This window comes from Amphibalanus amphitrite, unplaced genomic scaffold, assembly GCF_019059575.1.
Source record: "Amphibalanus amphitrite isolate SeventyFive unplaced genomic scaffold, NRLGWU_Aamphi_draft 000659F_arrow, whole genome shotgun sequence".
Classification (NCBI taxonomy): domain Eukaryota; kingdom Metazoa; phylum Arthropoda; class Thecostraca; order Balanomorpha; family Balanidae; genus Amphibalanus; species Amphibalanus amphitrite.
The window spans coordinates 198427-221854 of NW_024882153.1; the positions used below are offsets into that span (position 1 = coordinate 198427).

At 53.0% G+C, this 23428-nt stretch overlaps 1 protein-coding gene across 1 annotated transcript in view; it reads right to left on the bottom strand.

The window, feature by feature from the left end:
- LOC122364152 (CD82 antigen-like) overlaps nucleotides 1-23428 on the bottom strand; it is a 61336-nt gene that overhangs the window by 7246 nt on the left and 30662 nt on the right. The window contains exon 2 of the mRNA XM_043334279.1: nucleotides 4693-4887. Within this exon, the coding sequence (XP_043190214.1) occupies nucleotides 4693-4887 (195 nt within the window). The remainder of the gene's footprint in view (nucleotides 1-4692; nucleotides 4888-23428) is intronic.

The following is a 23428-nucleotide window of genomic DNA, read 5'->3' on the forward strand; positions in this document are numbered from 1 at the left end:
GCCCGCGCAGCCAGGCCTCCCTCCACCCCTACATCACCCTCCCCGGCCGCTCTGGCCACCCCCATGGACCCATGCCTCCCCGAATCCGATTTCTTCTCAGTGCCTACTGGCGTTACTGTGTCTCTTCAGACTTCACAAATAATATTCTGGAACGACTTCAAGCATACGAACGACCCATATCCAATCCATGGCCCTTTACCTACTATGAATCGATGTCATTGTGTTCAATGAACTGCATTCTGCAACGGCACGGACACGGTACAGAAATTCAGCTCGGTGACGCTGCCCCGCCAGCAAAGGTCGTGACTTGTCTGCCTCCGCTGCAGCCTCGGGCCTATTTATACCACTGGGATCGGTCACGACCAATGTCACGGATGCTTGGTCACGGGTCACGGCCAATGTCACGGATAGTGGTCACGGGTCACGACCTCAGCGGTGGAGGCGGTAACGAGACAGCGGGGATGAGAGCGATGGGCGACAGACGCCGACGCCGGAGGTGGGAACTGAGCCTGAGTTGGAGAAGATCTCCGAGTGGAAGGATATCCAATGGAAGTCAGTGACTCAGTAGGCCGTTAGGTCGGCAGCCTGTGGAGACCCTCTCGTGGCGAATGTTTATTTTACAGCGGGGGGGGGGGGGAACCACACGTTATCGAAGGGGAAAGTCTGGCTAGTGGTCAATAAGAAAATGACTCACACGGGTAGAGATGGGCTGCATAGATAAACTCATGCAGGACTTGACAAACATGTCGCGAGTTTATCGACACATAACAGTACATTTACGACATTTGCATTTGCAAACTAAAAGCCGGGGAAAATTTTCAATTCAGGAGACAAAATGCCCTTTTATTTCACGTCACCGCCTACACGGACGCATATAGGCCACGACATAAGAAATGGTCATGAAATGGGACGGGGTTCGCACCAGAAAATAGCTACCTTCTGCAGCTCCCCTGACCATACGCAATCAATCAGGACCGGAGGAGCGGGGACAGGGTGCAGCGACCCACCCGTTGTCACTGTTAACTACTACCGTCCGGTACACCTGAGCTAATAGGACAGCTATTGTGAGCGGTGCTAAACGGCTCCTGGCTGACAGCTCGGCCCATGACAATGATGTGGGAGTGATTCAGCGGCTGCCCCAGAGGGCGTAAAACAATTTGTCCCCAACTATACCCAGTTCTCGGGGACAGGGGTCGGGTATGGAGGGGACGAGGCATAACTGCTGTAGGCCCTAAGTTTGGCAGGGTGTGTGTGGGGGGGGGAGATGTATTTGTATGTTAGACCTCATGGCTCATACAGCCAGTTCTCAGGGGATAAGGCTTGGGAATGGGCGCGGCATATTTTGTTAGGTCATTGATGTATGGGACCGTTGCAAGATGCACGGTACGTCCATGTTTTTTCATCCCGAGCAGCAAGGCACCCCGCAGAGAGTCGGTGAAAGGGAAGTTTTTGCCCGCCGACAAAACACGCCTGTTGTTTGCAGCGCCCTGGCAGCGTCATTGGTGACGGTGACGGCCCGATGGCGAGGATGGGATCGGACTGAGCTGAGAGCGTGAAAATAAACAGGCTCAGGAGGCACGGCGACAGTCGGGACCAGGGGCTCCGGATGCATGACAAGGTCTGCAGAGCTGAGGCATGACGCATGCGGCGGCTATTTAGGAAAACCGGAATCCACACAGGCAAATAATACGTGCATGTCATCGCTACGATCGACTAACTCCGCCCATGAGCGGGGCCCTATTACGCAACTCGCTCTGAAGGTCTCGATCACACCATTCAGGGAGAGAAGTGCACAAGTCTCTGACATTACCCCTCCAGAACCGGTCGCGTACTACGGCCGAGCCCACTACCAAGGTTACACTAGGAGGGCGGGTCCCGTCCATCCCGTCCAACCGGGCTGGCCGCCCCTCCTCTCCTCTGCATGAGCTGTATAATCTCGACTGATTCATGACAGCGCCTCATACACCGGAGCGGCCGCGCGGGCACTCTCCCTTTCCTGCAGAGCGACGCTTTCACTTTCCTCTCTAATCCCGCCATTCACACTGGCCACTGACCCCAGACTGTGAGAGGAGGCGATCGACTTGGCATCCGCTTTCTCGCTCAGTAGACGCCCACAGGCCAACACTCATACGTCGATGTCTCTACTCTTCCTATAACAGTGCCGTGATCTCTTCTCTTCTGTCCTGACATGAATCTCCCCTCCCTCTCCCGACTCGTTTGTACTGACCGCGTCCAACATGCAATGATCTCGCGGCAGGCTTGTAGCTCTCTGCACTGTCCCGTACCCTAGCCCTCCCCTGTGAGTTCGCCGTGCCGAGCATGCAGGGGCTCTCGCGGCAGGCTGCTCCTCCCCACCCCCTCCTAACCTGTCCAGTGTCCTGGTACAGTCCTCTCCCGGTACTCACCGTTCCCAGCATGCAGGGGCTCTCGCGGCAGGCGGCATAGATTGGGTGCGATTTTATAGCAACGGCCGTTTTTTACTGTCTCATTTATCGCCTTTTATCACACGAAGTGTATTGTATTGATGTGTTTTAACCATCACTTTTGTACTGACGTAGACGCTATATAATCCATGTCATGGAAGGTCTTAATACGTTATCTATCTATCTATCTATCTATCTATCTGTTACAGGGAGTTTGAGAAATCCGTGAGTTTGCAAACTCCCTAGTGAGTTTGCAAACTCCCTGACCCATCAGTGAGTTTGCAAACTCACTAGGGAGTTTACAAATTCACTAGGGAGTTTGCAAATTCACTGACCGGTCAGGGAGTTTGAGAAATTTCAGAGTGATTGGGCCAAATAAAAACAAGTGTGCAGCATATGGGTGGCATACGTGCCGTCCGTGATGTTAAAACAAAGGAGGCTAGCTCTAAGGCCTCGCACGCTGACAAAAAGCTTATAGATCATATGCACACCATAAATACCTTTTTTTATTTTAAACTGTTCAGTGATTTACCCATGCATGTACCGCCGCCTTATTTAGTTATACATTTATTTAGTTCACGTCCAAATTAGACCCGTTCCACTCAAGTGTGGCTATTCCAGAGTCAGGCTAAATATATCAAAGTAGAAACAGCTGACTTTTGGTCACTTATGCTAAAGTACAGGCACACGCATCAATTCACGCCCATTCCCACTCCGCCATAGACGTGTCATTGAGAGCCGGCGCTGCTGGCAGCCAGCCCAGCTGCGACTGGCGCACGCTGCTTGTTTGTTTTTGTTTTGTTGGGTTAGGCCCTTTTGGTCTGACAAGACCATTTCAGAGTCGGACGAATGATAGGAATTATAGGGGGAGACATTGGTCTGGGCAGACACCCTATATGCAGAGTCGCCGGGGCTGAGCCCGTCCGAAATGACAGACCGACCAGCCCCCCCAAGCATTCTTTGCACCCGGCTACGGGGTGCGCTCCCTCGGGAGCAGCGGTGCCGCTCCAAGGAAGCAGCCCGCATGAGATAAGGGTGCCTGTCCAGCCCGGAGTGAGGGTTTCGGCGTGGACGAAAAGGATTTCAGTATCCTGATTCCTGAGGATGGAAACGACGGAACGGAGGAGCACGTTGCTCCGAACCTCCCCTTTACATAGCCGCGAGTAGCATTTTTTTCGGAAAAACAATGTAGGATCTGTAAACTTTTTGTCAGCGTGCGACGGTTATATAGGCCGCACCACTAGTCGCTTTGTTTTAACATCACGGACGGCACGTATGCCACCCTCATCTTACACATTTGATTTTATTTGGCCCAATCGCTCTGGAATTTCTCAAACTCCCTGACCGGTCAGTGAGTTTGCAAACTCCCTAGTGAAGTTGCAAACTCCCTAGTGAGTTTGCAAAGTCACTGATGGGTCAGGGAGTTTGCAAACTCACTAGGGAGTTTGCAAACTCACGGATTTCTCAAACTCCCTGTAACATATCTATCTATCTGCTCCTCTCCACCCCACCCCCTAACCTGTCCTGGTACAGTCATCTCCCGGTACTCACCGTGCCGAGCATGCAGGGGCTCTCGCGGCAGGCTGCTCCTCCCCACCCCCTGCTAACCTGTCCTGGTACAGTCCTCTCCCGGTACTCACCGTTCCGAGCATGCAGGGGCTCTCGCGGCAGGCTGCTCCCCCCCCCCCCTGCTAACCTGTCCTGGCACAGTCCTCTCCCGGTACTCACTGTGCCGAGCATGCAGGGGCTCTCGCGGCAGGGTAACGCCTGCTTACCCCGTCCCACACCCTCTTCCCCTCTGAGCTCACCGTGCCGAGCATGCAGGGGCTCTCGCGGCAGGCTGCTCCTCCCCCCCCCTGCTAACCTGTCCTGGTACGGTGCTCTCCCGGTACTCACCGTGCCGAGCATGCAGGGGCTCTCGCGGCAGGCTGCTCCTCCCCACCCCCTGCTAACCTGTCCTGGTACAGTCTTCTCCCGGTATGTACTCACCGTTCCGAGCATGCAGGGGCTCTCGCGGCAGGCTGCTCCTCCCCACCCCCTCCTAACCTGTCCAGTGTCCTGGTACAGTCCTCTCCCGGTACTCACCGTTCCCAGCATGCAGGGGCTCTCGCGGCAGGCTGCTCCTCCCCACCCCCTCCTAACCTGTCCTGGTACAGTCCTCTCCCGGTACTCACCGTTCCGAACATGCAGGGGCTCTCGCGGCAGGCTGCTCCTCCCCAGTCCCCACCCCTGCTAACCTGTCCTGGTACAGTCCTCTCCCGGTACTCACCGTTCCGAGCATGCAGGGGCTCTCGCGGCAGGCGCCGACGCAGCCGAGGAAGCCGACCACGGTCATCAGGATGCCGACGCCCATCAGCAGGTAGGTGCCGCGGTAGTACTCCTCGTTTGTCTGCGTCACTTGCAGGTAGTGGAACGTGTCGAAGAACAGCCACAGCGCCAGGCCCAGCACTGCCAGGCCGATGATCTGCAGAAGGGCAGAGAACGTCGTCAGGCGAGCACAGCACAGGGCGGTGCGAATGGCAACCTCTGTCGCTTGGTACACCTGTCAGTTCGACAAATACCTTATGATCAATTACAAATGCCCAAGTTCCAAAGTCATGCCTTTGTAACTTTTGAAAGGTTTTCGGACTCCAGAAATAGTACAAGTAGACGTTAACGGTTACACAATATGTATAGCAATTCTACGTGTAAATATCAAAATGCCGGTCGTGAGATTTTAAGGATTGCTGTCCAATGTGCAATATGATGATGCAGGCCTCCTGCTCGCTAGCCAAAGCAATAAGCATGCAGAAAATTCGATTACTTGCATATACGAGGGGGTATCGAAAAGTTCTGATCATCACCACGAATGAGATGTGATAGAAATTTGATTTTTTTACATGATGTTCATTACTCCTTTACAAGTCACCACACACGACCGCAAACTTATTGCATCGTTTCTTGAGCTGCCTCAGGCGGTCATTGTAGGACCTTCGCACTGTCCCGTAAATCACTGCTCTATCTCATCGATGACATCATTTCTGTCCTTAAATCACCGGCCATACTGTGGATTCTTCATCTCCCGTAACAATCAAGAGTCAGTTAATACCCGGTCAGGTGAATTTCTTAGATGCGGTAGGATTTAATGTCCACATCATATTCTTCCTTCAATCGCAGCTCAGGACGAATGGGCGGGAGCGCTGTCGGTGCGGATAAAACATCTTTCTTGGGCTTCTTTGCGGCGATTCTGCTTGAGGCCATCTCGCAACTTCTTCAAAAGTGTGCAGTGGTGCTTGCTTATCATTATCCGACCATCATCAAGACAGTCGGTTGACTATCCTACACCAGATCCAGAACACTGATAGCATTGACCTTCCATATCGGCTTCTGCATCTTCGCCTTTTAAGAAGGACAGATGTGCCGTGCTTAAACTTCTTGATCATCTTTTTTGTCTCTGGATCATGCACATAGACCCAGCATTCGTTACAAGTCATCAAATTATCGAAGATGTCTTCAATTTCCTAAAAAAGGCCTAGTTTTGATTTCGAAGGGCCAAGACGCATTTTTCTCTTGAACAAAGTAGACACACGAACTTCTAAGCGAGCTGACTCCTTTATCGTCTGTAGTTCTTCGCTGATAATATTTTCAGGCACTGCCAGCATTGAGACCTTTCTGTTGCACAATCATCTGAAAGGTCACACGACGATCTGTAAGGATGAGGTCCTCCACTTCCTTCACAGTCACCACCTTGTCAGTTACTGGTAGCCACTCACTTCTTGACTCCCCTGCAAGGGCCATGCAACCAAGTTGAAAATTATTTCTTCATTTTCGGTAAGTGCATGAGATGGGCTTTCCTCGCCATAAACTGATTTCACGTTCTTGATGTATTTTCTCAGTGTGATACCGTTTCAAATGCATTAGTTGGATGACGGTTCGGTCCTCAATGGGCCCAATACTCATCTTTTTTACTTTTAAGTCTCTCCCACATAAGATAAAACCACTTCTCAGGATTCTCTTTGCGGGAACATTGTTCTTAAGAACCAAATATAATACCAACCAAAAATCATCAAAATCTGTCTACATCTTCTATGTGATGATCAGAACTTTCCGATACCCCCTCGTACCTGCCCGTCCTCGCTAGTCGCTATCATCGTTTAAATTTTTATGCACAATATTTGAAATACTCGAAATGACTTTAAGAGCTGGTTGTGAAACACTAGAACGCTCAGCTCGCATACAAACATGGGTGACGACACCCAGCAAACAGTGCAGACTACAGAAACACGGCGTTCTTTACGACCGGTCCTCGGCCTCTTTGATGTATCTCGTCCCTCTCAGAGCTCCAGCGCCCGCCGGCAGCCCTCCGATCGCTCTGCGGTCCCATATCGCCCAGCACCGCACGGGTCACGACAGGGGCGGCATTGCCATCAGCTCAGGCGCCACACAACAGGTCGTCGCCTGCCGGCGCACCGTTCGCACGCGACACGCGCCCGCTCGCCACCTCATGAACAGTCGCCGATGTCGTGTCGAGACTCAACACGAGAGTGGGTCGTAGGTGTGTCCGTCCGCGACCCGGGGAGGGGCGATGGAAATGAGCATCATAGCGACCTGACTTAACGTGGCCTGACCCAGCCTGACCCGTCGCGGTCTGGCAATGTCTGACCTGACCCGATCCTATTCGAACTGTAATGACATTATCCCATGTCACGGGCGTAGGAACGTCATGAAAAGTGGGTGGGCCACCCTGTCAAGGGGCCTCCTTTTCCAGGGGGCCTCCTATTTTCAGGGGCCTCCAACTTTTGCCTCGTCCTGCTGGCTGCTTTCAAGTATGACCTCCAAATCTAGCTTCTGAGCTCGGGCAGATGTAACCAGGGGCGTAACCGCTTAAGCGAGCAGTGCGGAAAGTCCGCGCACCATTTTTAAAACTTATTCCCCTCCGATTTTTTTTAGAATCTATTTGCCGCAAACGGCGCATGACCCCTGAAAACCCTTACACAAATGTCTTCCTCGTTTCCCAGGTGCCCCCATTAGCTTCATAGGCGCCCTCTTTGGCATATAAGCGCCCTATGTATAGTCATCAGAGACATCCCTATATGTCCCACAGTCGCCCCGTTGTCGCATACAATGTGCGCTTATCATAGACATAGACGTCTCTCTTTTATGGACACTTGAAGGCGCCTCTCTTTGCCATGCCGGCGCTCCTGTTTCTTATGAATGCACCCCCAGGCCCCATGGCATTGATCAATTGCAGTCTGCAGATCTCTATTGCATGTGGACGCCCATATATGTAGGCTTCAGAGGCGCCCCTCTTTCGCATTGAGGCGCCCCTATGGGCTTCATAGGCGCCCCTCTATTGCACGTAGGTGCCCTACTGTCTCAGAACCGCTCCCCTTTGGCATGCAGACGCCCATCTTTCGTACGGAGGAGCCGCTGTGGTTCTTAGAGATTAGACTTAGAGGTGCTCCCAGACGCAGATGGGGCTCTCGGAGTCGACAGTGTGGGACCTTCAGTCGCTGATGGGTGCCCACCAGATGTGGACCCTCGGAGACGCCGGTATGGGCCCTCAGAGATGCCGGTATGTGGCCCTTAGAGACACCGGTGTGGAACCCTCAGATACTTCAGTGTGAAGCTCTTACAATTGCTGGTGTGGAGCTATGAATGCGCTGGCTTAAATCGCTCAGAGGCCGGTACATGGACATTAGAGCTCAGTGAGAGCTTGTGTGGTGCCTTCAGTGGCCTTGTGGAGCCGTTAGACATCAACATGGTGCTCTCAGGAGCCGGTGAGTCCTCGGAGTCACTGGGGGCCTTCAGAGCTCCGAGATACTGGTGTGGGGCCCTCAGATGTGTCGGTGTGGGTCCTTCAAATGTACCTATAGAGCCTTGAGATGCACAGGTGTGGTGGCCCACAGAGGCGCCGGTGTGGGGCCCCCAGAGCCACCGATATAGGGCCCTAAGAGACACTAGTATGACCCTCAAAGGCGCCGCTGTGTGGCGCTCATAAACACTGGCGTGGAGCCACCACAGGCGGGTAGAGCCGTTAGAGGCCGGAAAGGGCCCTTAGATGCCTACAAGGAGCCTTCAGAAGCCGGCGTGGCATCCTTATGGGGATAAGCGTGTCTACTTAGGAGCCCTTGAGGTGCTCTCATGAGCTCTGTGGGGCCCTACCGAGCCGTAATATGGCCACAGCCAGTTGCCGCCGCATGGCTCTTCGGACTATCATTCTCAGGGGCCTCATCTGCCTAGTTTGAATAGGAGGGCCTCTCAGACCATCAGTCTCATGGACCTCCTCTGACTAGTATAAATAGAAGGGCCTGTTAGACCATCAATCCTAGGGGCCTCCTCTGGTTAGTATAAATAGAAGAGCCTCTCAGACCATTAATCTCAGGGGGCTCCTGTGGACAGTATAAATAAAAGGGCCTCTCAGACCATCAGTCTCGGGGGCCTCCCTAGAAAAGTGTAAATGTGGATAGAGGGCCCCCTCAGATTCATTAGGAGTGGACCTCTCTGACTATCAGTCTCAGGGGCCTCTTGTGGCCAGTATGAATATAAGAGCCTCTCAGACCATCGGTCTCAGGGGCCTCTTCTGACTAGTGTGGATAGAGGGCCCTCCCAGACCACCGCTTTCAGGGGCCTCCAGTGGCCAGTTATATGAACAGAAGGGCCTCACAGCCATCAGCCTCAGGGGCCTCTTCTGACTGGTGTGAATATGAGGGCCTCTCATACATCAGTCTCAGGGGCCTCCTCTGCCTAGTGTGAATATAAGGGCTTCCCAGGCCATCAGTCTCAGGGGACTCTTCTGGCTGGTGCCGGATTGAGGGACCTCCTAAACCGAAAGTTTTGGGGGTCTCCTCTGGCCAGTATGAATAGAAGGGCCTCTCAGTCCATCAGTCTCATGGGCCTCTTCTGCCTGGTGTGATTATAAGGGCCTCTCAGGTCATCAGTCTCAGGGGCCTCCTCTGACTACAGTGTAGATGGATAGGCCTCCCAGACCATCAATCTCAGGGGCCTCATCTGACTATTGCGGATAGAGGGGCCTCCTCTGACTAGTGAGGGTAGGGGCCTCGGCTAGACCGCCAGTGTCAGGGGCCTATTCTGACTAGTGTGGATGGAGGGGCCTCCCAGACCACCAGTCTCAGACACCTGACTAGTGTGGATAGAGGGGCCTCCCAGACTGCCAGTGTCAGGGGCCTCCGGAGACCAGTGTGGATATTGGGGCCTCCTCAGATCCACTAGGGCCTCTCAGGCCATCAGTCTCAGGGGCTTCGACTGACAAGTATGAATAGAGGGCCTCCTTGGATCCATCACGGCCCCTTTGGAGTCCGTGCGTGGGGATTCGTGGAACTTATTTTTACGGAGTTTGTTTATTCTGGAAGGTGACGACGTCCTCTCAAATCGAGACGAGGGGCCTCGAGTAAAAAGTGGGTGGGCCAAAACACATGGTTGGCCCCCCCACCTCGAAAAGTGGGTGGGCACTTGCCCACCTGGCCCCCCCCCCTGTTCCTACGCCTATGTCCCATGTTACCACGTCAAGATGACAAGGGCCCGTCGTCGTCTCATAAAAAGGCACGTCGATAAATTGTCCATTGACACTCGACACCGCTCGTGAATTCTGATTGCCACTTGCCGTATGATGCTGCAGTGTATGGGCCGTGTGATACTGGGTACGGCACGACCTTCCGCCGACCCCTGGACGTTGTAGCGGCCACCAAGGCCTGACTGCGCTACCCCGCAGCGTTGTTGCCCCGCTGAGCACGACATAAAGCGTCACGGTGGGTGCAGTTATGCTCGAACTTGGAGCAGCAGACAGCGGTCTCGTGACATGGGCATTTCTGGGAACGTCACTGCACCACTGCTGCAATGCAGCAGAGCTTTGTGAGTGAAAGTGGCCAGGGCTGGGTCGGACAGGCGCCGCGCCCCGCTCCCCCTTCTGCAGCATTATCACTCATACGTCCGACAAAGGGTGTAAACAGGATGGGAATCGGTGCAGCGGACAGACAGACTTCTGCTCCCAGACTGGCGGACGGACGGATGGAGGGACATCTTCTCCCACATGGACGCAGCGATGGTCCAATGCAGTGCGTTACTGATTCTAGCTGGGCAAGAGAACCGGAGACGCAACAGACCGGTGCCAGCATAACGTGATTCAGTTTTACCCATAATGATTACGGGACTGTCACAAAACTGTCAAGGATTGGTCAGTAGGTGCGACCTGCAACGAATTGCTCGCATTCATAGTTTCATATCCATATTTGAAACTATGATAATATATGTAATTAAAGCGAATTTTAATCGACTCGTAAGTAACACAGCTGAAATGGAACAAAAAATTCAGACGAAGGAATAGACTATTTATAACATGGAGGAAAAGCAATTCCGTCCAAGAGGTTCCCGCCAGAGCGCCTGCTAGTTTACGGTGCCGTGCCGCAGGGAAAGGCAATCGGGCTGGGGCAGCTCGGCATTTTACGGCGAGAGTGCTTCAGACGCCGATGGAGCAGCGGCACCTGGGGCTTTGACCGGGTCGGCGCTGGAAGTGGGAGATTTGGCCGCACTGTCGAGGCCCCGTCGGTCGCTCCGACCGGCGAGGACACGACTTATGGCCGGCGCCGGTCATACATTGCCGTTACGGCGCGCTCAGTCGGACGGTATGCTAAATAGCGGACCACATCGCCGGTCGGCCGGGCACCACTGCAGGCCGGGCGCATTGAGCTGGGGTTGACAAATGCACCGGGCGGGACCGGCGGCCCGGGACAAAGGCCGCCCAGCCCGCCCACTGCAGTCGTCAATCGACCGTCTCCGTGATGTGCGCCCAACATAGAGACATCAAACTCAAACAGACGTCATTCATCCCTCCGCCCGCGGTCTGTGGGCCAAGAGCCGTGACCGGGGCTGGGCAGAGAGATGCTCCAAAACAGACACAGAGGGCAGCGGTGGCAGGTCGCCGACAGCACTAAAAACACGCCCACTGCACACCCCAGTGTGAGCATCACAGAACACAGAGCGCCCGTCCAGCCGCTCTGGCCTGCACTGAAAGCCACCACATCCGGCCGACCCGTCGGCGCGGCGATGACAAATGGCCCCATCATCGCGCCTCGTGTCGATGAAGATTGACGAGTTCGGCCACTCGGTCCAACAGCTCTACCCCGTTCCGGTCTGGTCTGCACCCGTTAGCCCCGCTCGGAGCGCCGCTCGCTCTCCGGCCTCACTCCGCTCCGAGATCGCGTACACACAGCTCCAACATCAAGGCTGGGGGGATCCAGAGCGTCGTAAGCCTCGTCGCAGCTGCGACGTGTCGCAAGTTGTGTAGTAAGTCGTTTTTGGAGGGATCAATTGATGAGTAGCGTTACTTAAGAAGTAAAGTCTATCGCAAAGTGCCTGATTTACGACACAACTTACGAATTTGAAATAGCAGTCGTAAGTTGTGTCGCAAGTTGATATGGCCTTGAGGGAGAGGTCACAGGTCACAGGTCATTGGGGTCATGGTCACGAAATTTGCATGGTACGTGGAAAATTGTTGAAACTTGAGATCCTGAAAATTTCGTTGCAATCCGTTGCCGCTAACGCGAGTTATAAAGCAAGAACCAACGGTTCGTCTATGAGGCCTCAATCCGCGCCAGCTAGTGTTGAACATGGTGCATATTAAGTTATATTCACATTTATTGGGGTATTCAGGGATATGAAGTAGCCTAACACCATTCCAGCAACTACTGGCGAATCCAGAAAGGCGGTCTTGGACGTTGCGAGGGGCATCCCCCAAAAGATTCTCCAAATTCTAAAAAACGATGTGTCCCAGATGACCCCCATGACCTCGAATTGATCTCTGTGATGACCCCAAGTTGACCTTTGTGACCTGAAGTGTCCCAGATGACCTCCAATTGAGCTTTGTGATGACCCCAAGTTGACCTCTGTAACCTGACGTGTCCCAGATGACCTCTGTGACCTCCAATAGAGCTCTGTGATGACCCCAAGTTGACCTCTGTGACCTGACGTGTCCCTTGATGGCCCCCATGACCTCCAATAGAGCTCTGTGATGACCCCAAGTTGACCTCTGTTACCTGAAGTGTCCCAGATGACCTCCGTGACCTCCAATTGAGCTCTCTGATGACTCCAAGCTGACCTCTGTGACCTGATGTGTCCCAGATGACCTCCAATTGAGCTCTGTGATGACCCCAAGTTGACCTCTGTAGCCTGACGTGTCCCAGATGACCTCCGTGACCTCCAATTGAGCTCTGTGATGACCTCAAGTTGACCTCTGTGACCTGACGTGTCCCATATGACCTCTGTAACCTCTAAGTGACCCCTCTGATGACTCCAAGCTGACCTATCTGACCTGATGTGCCCCAGATAACCGCCATGACCTTCAATTGAGCTCTGTGATGACCCCAAGTTGACCTCTGTGACTTGACGTGTCCCAGATGACCTCCGTGACCTCCAATTGAGCTCTTTGATGACCTCAAGCTGACCTCTGTGACCTGGTGTGTCCCAGATGACCCCCAATTGAGCTCTGTGATGACCCCGAGTTGACCTCTGTAACCTGACGTGCCCCCAAGTTGCCTTCTGTGACCTGACGTGTCTCAGATTACTTCCGTGGTCTCCAATTGAGCTCTGTGCTGACCCCAAGTTGACCTCCGTGACCTGAAGTGTCCCAGATGACCTCTGTAACTTCCAATTGTGACCTCAATCTCCAACTCTACTAACTCTCTGTGACCTCATACTCTCTTAACTCATTTCTTCTAAAGCATCGCTTCTAGATGCCCTATAGCGCCACGAATCTCCTGTGATCGATCCCAAAATTCATGGCAACTCACGTGAGCGTTAGCAACCACAAGTCACCCAGTTGAGGCAAAGCTTCAGAATCAGAGAACATGCTTGAACTGGCTGTCTCATAAGCTCGCAAACCAGAAGGGCGAATGTTCCTTTATGCTTGATAGAGTTTTCGAACTTACTGACGCTTACTACGGGATCAGCTGATCGTGTAGCCTTTTAAATTCTCGAGTAAAGCGGGTATTTAAACCTTGTCGCAGCTACGTTCTGTCGTATCCTCCGACAAACCCCTCTTTCCTCAACATCCCTCCTTTTTCGCTACGACACAACTTGCGACAGGACATGTGTCGTAACTTGCGACGTGTCGTAGATGGACTTGCGACGCCCTGGATCCCCCCGGCCCAACAATCAGACAAATGGACCGGCGATCGACAGCGAACAGCGCTCCACCGGCACGGAGGCGGGGGACGTCAACTCTCTCGGCCCAGGTCACCTGTACAGGTCTCGCGAGATTAAGCGGTAGGTTTTGCACTTTTACATTTCCGGTTATATCTCAGAAACTAATCGATCTACGATGAAGCCATTTTACACGATCATGGCCGGCTTGTTACCCAACAAGTCGATCGCATCTTCAACACTTAAAAGCTTAAGACGACGAAGATATAGCCTGAAGTACACTAAATTTTCTAGGTGCAAAACCTACCGCTAAAACCCGCGAGACCCTCTAATCCATGCCTGTACCACCTAACCGGTCACCTGTACCACGGACCAATCATTGGACCGTCAGGAGTGCCGGTAGGTGCCAAATAGTCCATTAGGAACACGGACGTGAAATGATCCCGCCGCAGGTGCCAAGTGCGCACCATAACAACATGGCCCCCGGTCCTGCCCGACGTTTCCGGCACTCCATAACCGGCGATCGGTGGCTGCGTGCGGCGCGGCTCGCCCGTCACGTGCTGCCCTCTCCCTTCCTCTCCCCCCTCCGGCGGCCCCGCCCCGCCGATCCGTCCCGTGGGAGTCGCACGGCGCACACGCACCGCCGCCAATATGGCCGCCGAGGGCACGTGGGACGCGCCGTGCGCCGCCGTTCAGCCTCGCTGCGTCTTGGGCCGTCCGCCTCGTTAGCACTTGCCGCGCGTCTATCCCGGATGACACGCAGCGATGATCACAGGCGATTAATACCGACTTGGTTCCACCCTTTTGATTACACCGGTCGGAGGCGGCGGCTCGAAGGGCAGAGTGAGCGGAGACGGCGGGCGAAATCAATTCGTCGGGGCCGGGACGGCGCCGTACCCAGAGCACTCGGTCCCCGGGTGGCACTGAATTTCGCCGGGGATCGCGATTTGAAGGGGCGGCGCCGGCCGGCTGGATTTATGGCCTGGTTTCATTTTCATCAGTGAAGATTGGAGACGGTGCACTCGTGACAAGGGTTACGGAGCACGACAAATCGGCTCAAAAGGCCGTGAGAGCCGCCGGGAATTGGTGACGGACGAGCGGGATGGTCCCAACGGAGACAGAGCATTGTGAGCATAGTTCACAGTTCACGGTTCAATTGAATTCCCACGGCCGTGGGTTGGGCCACTCATATCCTCTTCCAGCTGAAAAAGTCCGACTGGCAAGCAATACTTCACAAACTTAGACTAATCGTAAAGTTGCTACAGATTTAATATCTAATACCACTTTAAGAGTTTGCCAATAACAGCCGGTGCCGTCTCCAAATCAAGACCAGCCTTGACGAATGTCGGCGCACATCGTCCAATGCCACACCGCAGTTGTGCATTACCATGACAAAGGCTATGCCGATCGATACAAGGTCGAATATCGTGTGAGTACTTCACTGCCGTCTTTACGATCCGTGCATAATGCTGTCAGCCATGGACTACTGACAGAGGCTCACCGACATGGTATACCGGTACTAAAACCATCCGGCGACTACCGTTACACCGCCCCCCCCCCCCCCCCCCCAGAATGAACACTAATTCAACACGAATGTCGGCAGGCACGGCAGTCAGGCAGTGAAATTTACCGCACACATCTTGTACCCGCGCACGGAACTGAAAGGGCTGGACGGTCGGACGCTATCGACGCAGTGATTACCAGTCCTGACACGTGCCCTGTCGAAAGTTATCTTCATGTTGTCGCCAACCTAGCGAATGTCTGCGTTGAGTCGAATGCCGCCAAGTTGGCCTATCGCAAGGCGAGGTTTCGGGCCTCAGTCTGGAGTCTGGACCACGTACTATATACCTACCGGTTGAAAAACATCTCAGAATATTCCGCTTCCGTGCCTTCGTAGACGAAATGCACGTATTTGGAAATATGATCCCTATCTATCCCGTCCATCACTGCACTTTTGAAATCCGCCTATCTGATCTCACATCAATCACCAAAAGAATACGAAAAGAACGATGGAAATAAGTTGAGCAGGATTTCCTTTTAAGTCTAGAATATTACGCAGCATTCAAAAACTCCGCAATAGCATTACGCAGAACAAGGCACAGATGAGGCACACATTTTCTGGCATTGTTCGACAAATCAAAGCGCACGATTGCATCTACGAAAAGTGCCCTGTATCCGGCACCCTTCCAAGACCTATTGTTCGAAAACATTAACGCCACTTTAGTCCTGCAAACCACGTTCAACCCACAGTCGTTTTGTCGCACAATGCTCTCTACGCCGCGCAGCTCAGCTAGCCCGGCCATAGCCAGCCAGCCAACCACCCTGCTTTCTCCCCATCCAACCACGCTCTCCCCCCCCCCCCCACCACCCCCCACCCCCGATCATCAGCGGTCAGGAACCCCACGCCGCCCCCGCCGCGGGCGGTCGTCTCGGAGCGCGTCGCGGCCGCCGCCGTAGCCTGCACGGCAGGCGTGGCTGCTATTGATCGGTACCCCGACCGGTCCCACGGGCACCGACCGACTGGGAGTCAAGCTGGTCTCTGGGTACACTGCGACGGGCCGGTCTCTGGAAGGCAGACTGACGGGCTGACCGGCCGACTGGGAGAGCCAGGCTGAACTACATACATGGATAGCCGGGCCGGCGGCAGAGGGACTGCACTAGAATTTATTCGCGCAGGACAGTTAATTCAATTGAGAGTTGGGACTGATGGACTGACAGACTGTCTTGGCAGAAGACGAGGCGAGCGACCATGGCGGGAAGAAGAGGAGGTTCGGTGGAAGAACAGCCCCGTCAACAGAGCCGTCAGAGGTGTGAAGGCCGTCACCATTAGCCGTGATCAGCATGAACACTGAACAGAGTTGAGTGGGGAGATGGATGGCGGACTGGGCCGCCCGACAGCACTGGCAAGCCGGCTCGGCCGGCTGTCGCAGGCTCCGGCTGGCTTGAGAGGACATGCCGCTCTCTGCCGTCCCACCCCGACAGTCGGCAAAATTCACACTCTTTGTTGGCAATTTCCTAGTTATTTTCGGCGTTTAGCGAGACAGTTACAATCGATTACTGAACCTGGCCAGTCCTTTGTCGCCGTTCCCTTTCTTTGTGTCGGCTGTTTTCCACTTCACCTGAGCGCAGTTCTCCCCAGACCGGACAGGCATAACAGCGCCGAAGCGTGATGATCGGACGGGTCGGGCGGGCGGACCGTTCACGCCGCCCATGGACGCACGCCCCTCCCCCGTGCTCGGTCACACCCGACCAGCCAACCGCGGCCCGGAAGGTCACAGACAGGGGAGAAAGTGGCTGCTGGGACGCCACAGAGCGGCGGGCCGTCTGCCCCAGCCCTGCCCTCGAACGATCCGCTCTCATCGCAACGCGCGGCAAACAAGCTATCACTTCGCACCCAGAAATCAACTGCATTAGCAACAGCCGGACCCGGGCACAGGAACTCCCTCGTCAGTAGGCAGCTGGTGTTTACACCGAAACCACTCCATATCTCGTCATTCATCAGGCTAAGAATTTATAGCTTCTACAAAGCAAACGCCAGGATTTATTAGCCTTCTGCCGCCTCCGGCACGGGCTGGAGCCGCCTCTGGCACGCCGCCCCCCCCCCCCGCCGGGGCCGGGTCTGACGCGTGTTTGTTTCTGCGGTAGAATAAATAGCCGTCGGCAGCCGGCGTGCTCCCACGGCCGGCGGCGAGCGGGGGCGGGCTGGGGCGATCGGAGGGAGCACGACCAAAGAAGCAGCAGGCTACAGTCGCGGGGCCCCAGCGAACGGTCTGCACAACATCCAGCACATCCGGCGACCAGGTATTGACACTTCAATCAGTCACTTAACGGCTATGTGTGCGCAGGTGGGTCAGAACTTGAACAACGCTGTTTGGCGAATGATTGTCCGCAAAATAAATGAGATAAGAGAAAAGTAGTCCCCGCTGTGTCATACGGTATTTATAGTGAACCTTGCGCTAGCGTACAGTCACCAGCACTTGCTACTAATCACCTCGTTTTTGTTCAGTAGTTTGAAGACCGATCAATTGTCAGTCGCGCAAGATACGTCAAACGATCCGTTTGGTCCTCCGATTTTCGAATATCTAACTTGTTTTTGTATATTCGAAGCATTTTGGGATGGGGAGCCAAAAAACCTCTTTTCTGCCCTAAAGTGTGCCCCAAGAAGTCATAGAACCTAGCCCCGCCTCTGATCCACAGACCACTAGTGCCATCTCTTGTCAGCCGAACAAGCCGCAGAAGTAAATAATGTCACGTGACCTTTGCACACGCTACAATTACTACGCAGCTGTAGTGGGGGGGAAGCGGGGCGGAGGCGTGGAGAGGGACGCGATCGGTCGGCTGGGGTCAGGTCGCCGAGGTCAGAGGTCATCCGCCGGAGGGTGTTTGAGCGGTTGGGCCGAGTGGGCTGGGGCCTGCGGAGTGGGGAGCGCCTGGACCTGTCTGGAAACAAGCCCTACAACGCTGTGACAGTGGAGAATATTGTGAGGAAAGAGAGAGAGAGAGAGACAGAGAGAGAGAGAGAGGGAGAGGGAGAGAGAGAGAGAGAGGGAGAGGGAGAGGGAGAGAGAGAGGGAGAGAGAGAGGAGAGAGAAAGAGAGAGAGAGAGAGAGGAGAGAGAGGGAGCGAGAGAATGAGAGAGCAAGAGAGAGAGAAAGGGAGAGACAGAGAGAAAGAGAGAGAGCGAGGAGAGAGAAAGCGAGAGAGGGAGTGCAAAGAGAGAGAGAGAGAGAGAGAGAGAGAGAGAGAGAGAGAGAGAGAGAGAGAGCGAGAGAGAGAAAGAGAAAGAGAAAGAGAAAGAGAGAGAGCGAGAGCGAGAGCGAGAGCGAGAGCGAGAGCGAGAACGAGAACGAGAGCGAGAGCGAGAGCGAGAGAGAGAGAGAGAGATGGAGAGAGAGAGGAAGAGAGAGAGAGAGAGAGAGAGAGAGAGAGAGCTAAGAAAGACTGGAGGGAAGGGATAAGGACGGGAGGAGAGAAAAGAGAGAGAGAAAACTGAAAAGGAAAACCAGAGAGGGTAAAATGAGAAAGAGGGCAATGGGTAAATCAGTGAGAGGGAGCGAGAGAGGAAATATTTAGTTGTGTCAGCTTGTTTCACATGTAAATGCAAATTTGCTTTCCATCATTACAGCTTCGGATTGGAAATTAAATCTTAGCATCCTTGTGATATACCTACGTTGACGGGATGCAGTAGCGGCGGTACACCTTCAATTAGGGGGGGGGGGGCTCTGCCGACTTTTGGTCCTATTATTTCCATGCAACGCTCATAGGGCTAATGTTGAAATGCCAAAATCAAAGGGGGGCACGGTGCCCCGGTGCCTTCCCCGTTCCGCCGCCTATGACGGGATGGGGACGCTTTTATGGTCGTCGTTGGGAGCTCGGCACTAATGGGAACTTGGGATGACGTTGAAGGCTTCGCAAATGTTTCATAAAAGATGTTATTTTTTTGCACAGCCTATTAAACATTTTTTTTACGGTTGCTATGAAAATGTTAGACCCAGTTCCTTCAAGATCAGGTCTACGACTCCACAGCTTACAACAGGAGCTAGCTAACATGAACAATTAACCCGCGCCGTGTTGGTGGCATGAACTTTCCATCGAGTGCTGGGGGGGGGGGGGGGGCGTTTTACGCCCCTCCGTCTTCCATCGAGTGCTGGAGGGGGGCGTTTTACGCCCCTCCGTCTAACTCGGCTCCTGGGCCACGTAGCGACACGCGGTAAGCGACAATCGAAAGAGCGTCAAAAATAAGGAGGAAAACACTCGGTCATTTTAAGGTCAGGGCAAAGGTCAGGTCACCAGGGTTCATCAAAGGTCAAATTTTGTTGAGTTCAACGATTTCGAACACCCGACGGCTAACTCGGGAACCAATAGAGCTACAGCGCCGCTGAAAAGCGCATTCGATAGCTCTTTTAACGCTTTTTCGCCAACATGTCCTCAAATTTGACTTCAGATCAACGGTTTAGCCCCCAGAGGGCACCGCTCTGATTGACCTCAAATTTGAATTTTGACCTCAGATCAGCGGTTAGCACGTCTCTGTCAAAAGTCAAAAAACTGCTGAAGACCTTTTATGTCCTAAAATGACCTCAGGGACACACACAGGGGTCACAGGTGCAATTTTCCGATTCAGTGTGTCATGTTTACCTCACGTTTACCTATGGACCGTTGTTTGAGAGGGTGTAGAACGAAATTCGTCCAAAAGAGGCGCATTTCAATTTTATCCCATTGACTTATACCTAATGGAGCAGTCGCAAAACTGACCTGACCTTAGGTCACAGACATAAAAAATCCGAGGTATCCATTTTATACATACTGTTACCCTAAGCAACTACTGCAAGTTTTAAAGTGATCGCTCAGTCGGTGTAGCTACAACGAGCTTTCGAATTTTTTTTCTGAGGTAAGGTCACTTGACGTTACCTGGTGACCTGACCTTGAATGATGCTACGCGTCGCCGTTTTAAGATATTCGCGAAAAACCTGAGGGGGAAGGGCGTAAAAACGCCCCCCCCCCCCAGCCCGGCGCGGGTGGTCGACATAGCCACTCGTACTGAACAAATGCCTTTAACGTTTCAACGGTTGAATAAGGTGAGAGGATTGAGGTAGGCTTGTATCGGATTTTCTTCTGCTTGTCGGTAGTTTAGGTTGAAGTTAATTTCGCGAGCTGTCCATAATCATTCAAGAGGGAAAATTCAGCTGCACATCGTTCGGGTCAAAGTAATACCAAACATTCTCAAATTTTGTAGTAATGAGCCAGTAGTCTACGAATAAATTCAAAAAACAATTAGAAAAAGAATAAGCGGACCGGTTTCGTCTATCAAAGACTTCTTCAGCGCTTTTTCAAAAACGTATAAGAAGAAAACTAGCACAGTGACAATCGTTTGAAATAAAATTGGATTCAGTGAGAACTAAGAACTTCATTGTCCGAAAACCGCTGACAGTTGATAGCTCAATGACACTTAGAGCCGTGCATAAGGAGGCGTGAGAACACTCCTCATCTCGTTCTATTACGAGAGGACCATGTCATGGCGTGAGGAAGGTGTTCTCAAAATAGATGACACTGTATGAATGAGCAAATAATTCGCGCCCCGTTGGGCTATTGGCGGACCCTACCACCTGATGGGGTGGTGCAGCCGTTTCGCCCTCCACCTGAGATCTCGGAAATTTACCGACCGATTTTAAACATTCAAAGAGCGTTTGATAGCCCCACCAGGGAACTACCTTGTTACCAGGTTTCGTTGACCTAGGTGCAACCCATGACGTCACAAGTCAGGTCAAAGGTCGCATTTTTCACCGATTTAGTCTAAGGAATGCGTTACAGGCAGTTAACACATCAAATAAAAGGCATGTTATCGAAAAACATCGATGGAGCGTTGGTTGTCTAATGCATATGTTGCCTAAAGAGGTCATTGATGCCAGGTCAGTTCACAGAGGTCAGGTCACTAAGGGTCACAATATGAACCCAGCTATGCTAGGGTCGTGTGATCCATGTTTTATGGCCAATTTTACATTTAAAATTCAATGGTGTGAGCTTGACGGCCATTGGGGCCAGATTAGATTACATTCTGGTGGAGGTCAGGTCAAGGTCAGGTCAAAGAAGGTCAAATTTCAAAGTTGATAATTTGCATAAAAGGGATATCTATTCGATGCAGATCATCACAGGAAATCCAATGGTGGCCTTTGGCTTGCTTTGTGTGTTCTGTGACGGCTAAAAATTGAATTTGAAAATTTTACGTAATAAATTTTGGGTAGTTTTTTTGCCATAACTTTGCTAAAAATGGAGCTATCGAGTTTAAGTTTCGCATATCTAGAGCAGATAGTTCTATAACATATATTTCAGTTTTAATTTTGAAAGTTGTTGGTATTTTCGGGGTGTTATACTTCTATAGTTTTGATGGTCAAAGTCAATTATTGTTTGGAAATAAGAGTTTACAGTTTGGTAGCGCTGCTTATTTTACATCTTTTTGATCTTGAATATTTTTCGTTATCTTCAAAACTGTAAGCGTGACAGCTCTTCCCGCTAAACCTTTTATTGGGTCGAAAATGACAGAAAATGGCATCCCTCTGACGTCATTTGTGACTAACCTTTCATAAGAGCTCTGGAAAAATTTGGCCACAAGGTGTAAAAATGATGCCCGTAGGGGTCTTGAAAGCTTGGTGGCGACATTTGCTATACTTTAGGAGATATTGACTGAAAAGGAGAGAGGGGGCCGTTTCGCGCCGCCCTCCCCCTCAACGGGGCTTTCAGTTGCTGCTCTTACATAACTCTTGGTTATATTACAACGTAGTGGAATTGCAAGTGGCAATATAAGCTTCCTGCCAGCGCCGGACCAGAGTTTAAACATGCAGGCTGAATTTTAACATTTAACTTTTGAATTTTTACACCGTTGAGCTTTTTAGAAGTTGTATGAACTGTTCAGCTCCTTTTTTGGCCCATCACAGCGGGCTTGTATGTCATTTGTCAACCAAAATCGAATTAAAAACTTTTTATTTGGTCTGGCTACCTCGCTTACTTCTTAACTGGATCGTTAAGTAGCTTTTGATTGGGCACTGCCCACGTTGTCTGTCTAGCTTTTCGTGTCATAGACGCTGTCCATGACACGAGAAGGATTGCTGACATCGTTTGTCGCGGTTGGATAATACCAATCCACGTCCCAGTGGCTGCTCGATCGCACTTTCCCTGGCCCACCTCTCCCACCAGGCGAGACTTTGCCCGGCACAGCCGTCGCCTCAGTGCCTCGGGCGGTGACCCGTTCAAAGGGGCTCACAATTCGTATGGTGCCGTGGCTCTCAAACCAATACAGAACAGTGAAGCGCAAAGGCTCACTTTCCATATAAGGCGAACGGCTGATTCTGGCGCCGGGGCTTCATTCATGCTAAGGCGCCCAATCACAGCGCCGCATTTCAGTTAGTGTCGGGCGCAAAAGCTACTATGCTCCGCCCCTTCATCACGTGACCCTTCCCTCACGTGGCCTCAGTCACGTGGTGTTTCCACTTCTTGGCGCATGGCGGCGCTAGTCTCGCAGGGGCGGTGGTAGCTTGCTCCCCCGCCGTCCGGGGGTGATGGGTAGCAACTGCTGGTGACTGTACCTACCAGTGACCGTTTGTCAACGAGTCTCTGCACTCCACCGACATCCATACCCCATCAATGAACCCGCTTCTCACCGACGGACCGGCAAACGGTCCTCTGCCCTCCTCCACTACTGAGCCAGCATGAGCGCGTCATCCTCTACTGATGGGCCGCCGTCCTCCACCAAGAAGCCAATCATCCTCCACTGTCACCGCAGCTTGCCCCTGCCGCCAGTCAGTCCGACATTGGCAGCAATATGGGCCCGCTGGGAGACAGGTGTGACAGCTGTGACAGCGGCAGCAGAGACAGCTGTGACAGCGGCAGCAGACGAACGAACGGCGCCACGGCTCCTGAAGGCTGAACTTTGCGACCGTAAGACGGAAAATAAACCTCCGTCGCACATTTCCTTCGTTTCCCAGCCCTTCCAGCGTCCCTGGCGGCCCTAAAATAAAACACTGGTGCTCTCTGGGTCTATTGAATTCCTCTCGGGGAGAATGTCGTCCCTCCAGCGACGCGCCGTCACTGCCGGGGCGGCAATACGGCCCACTCTGTCGGTCATCATCTCGGCAATGGCCCAGTAACGGGTCGGGGACGGCCGGCCTGTCGTCCGTCCCCGTCGGCGAGCGACGCGGGCCGGCGGCCATAAAGCCGCCGCCGGCAGACGCCGCACCCATACCGGACCTGCCGGGTGGGAGCCGCACAGCCAGGGACCGAGATGTGTTAAACTGGGAGAACCAGCGACCGTATCGCTCTGTGACTGGTATATGCAGATGGCCCGTTCCGCAGCGCTTCATATGTAGCAGCGCCGCACT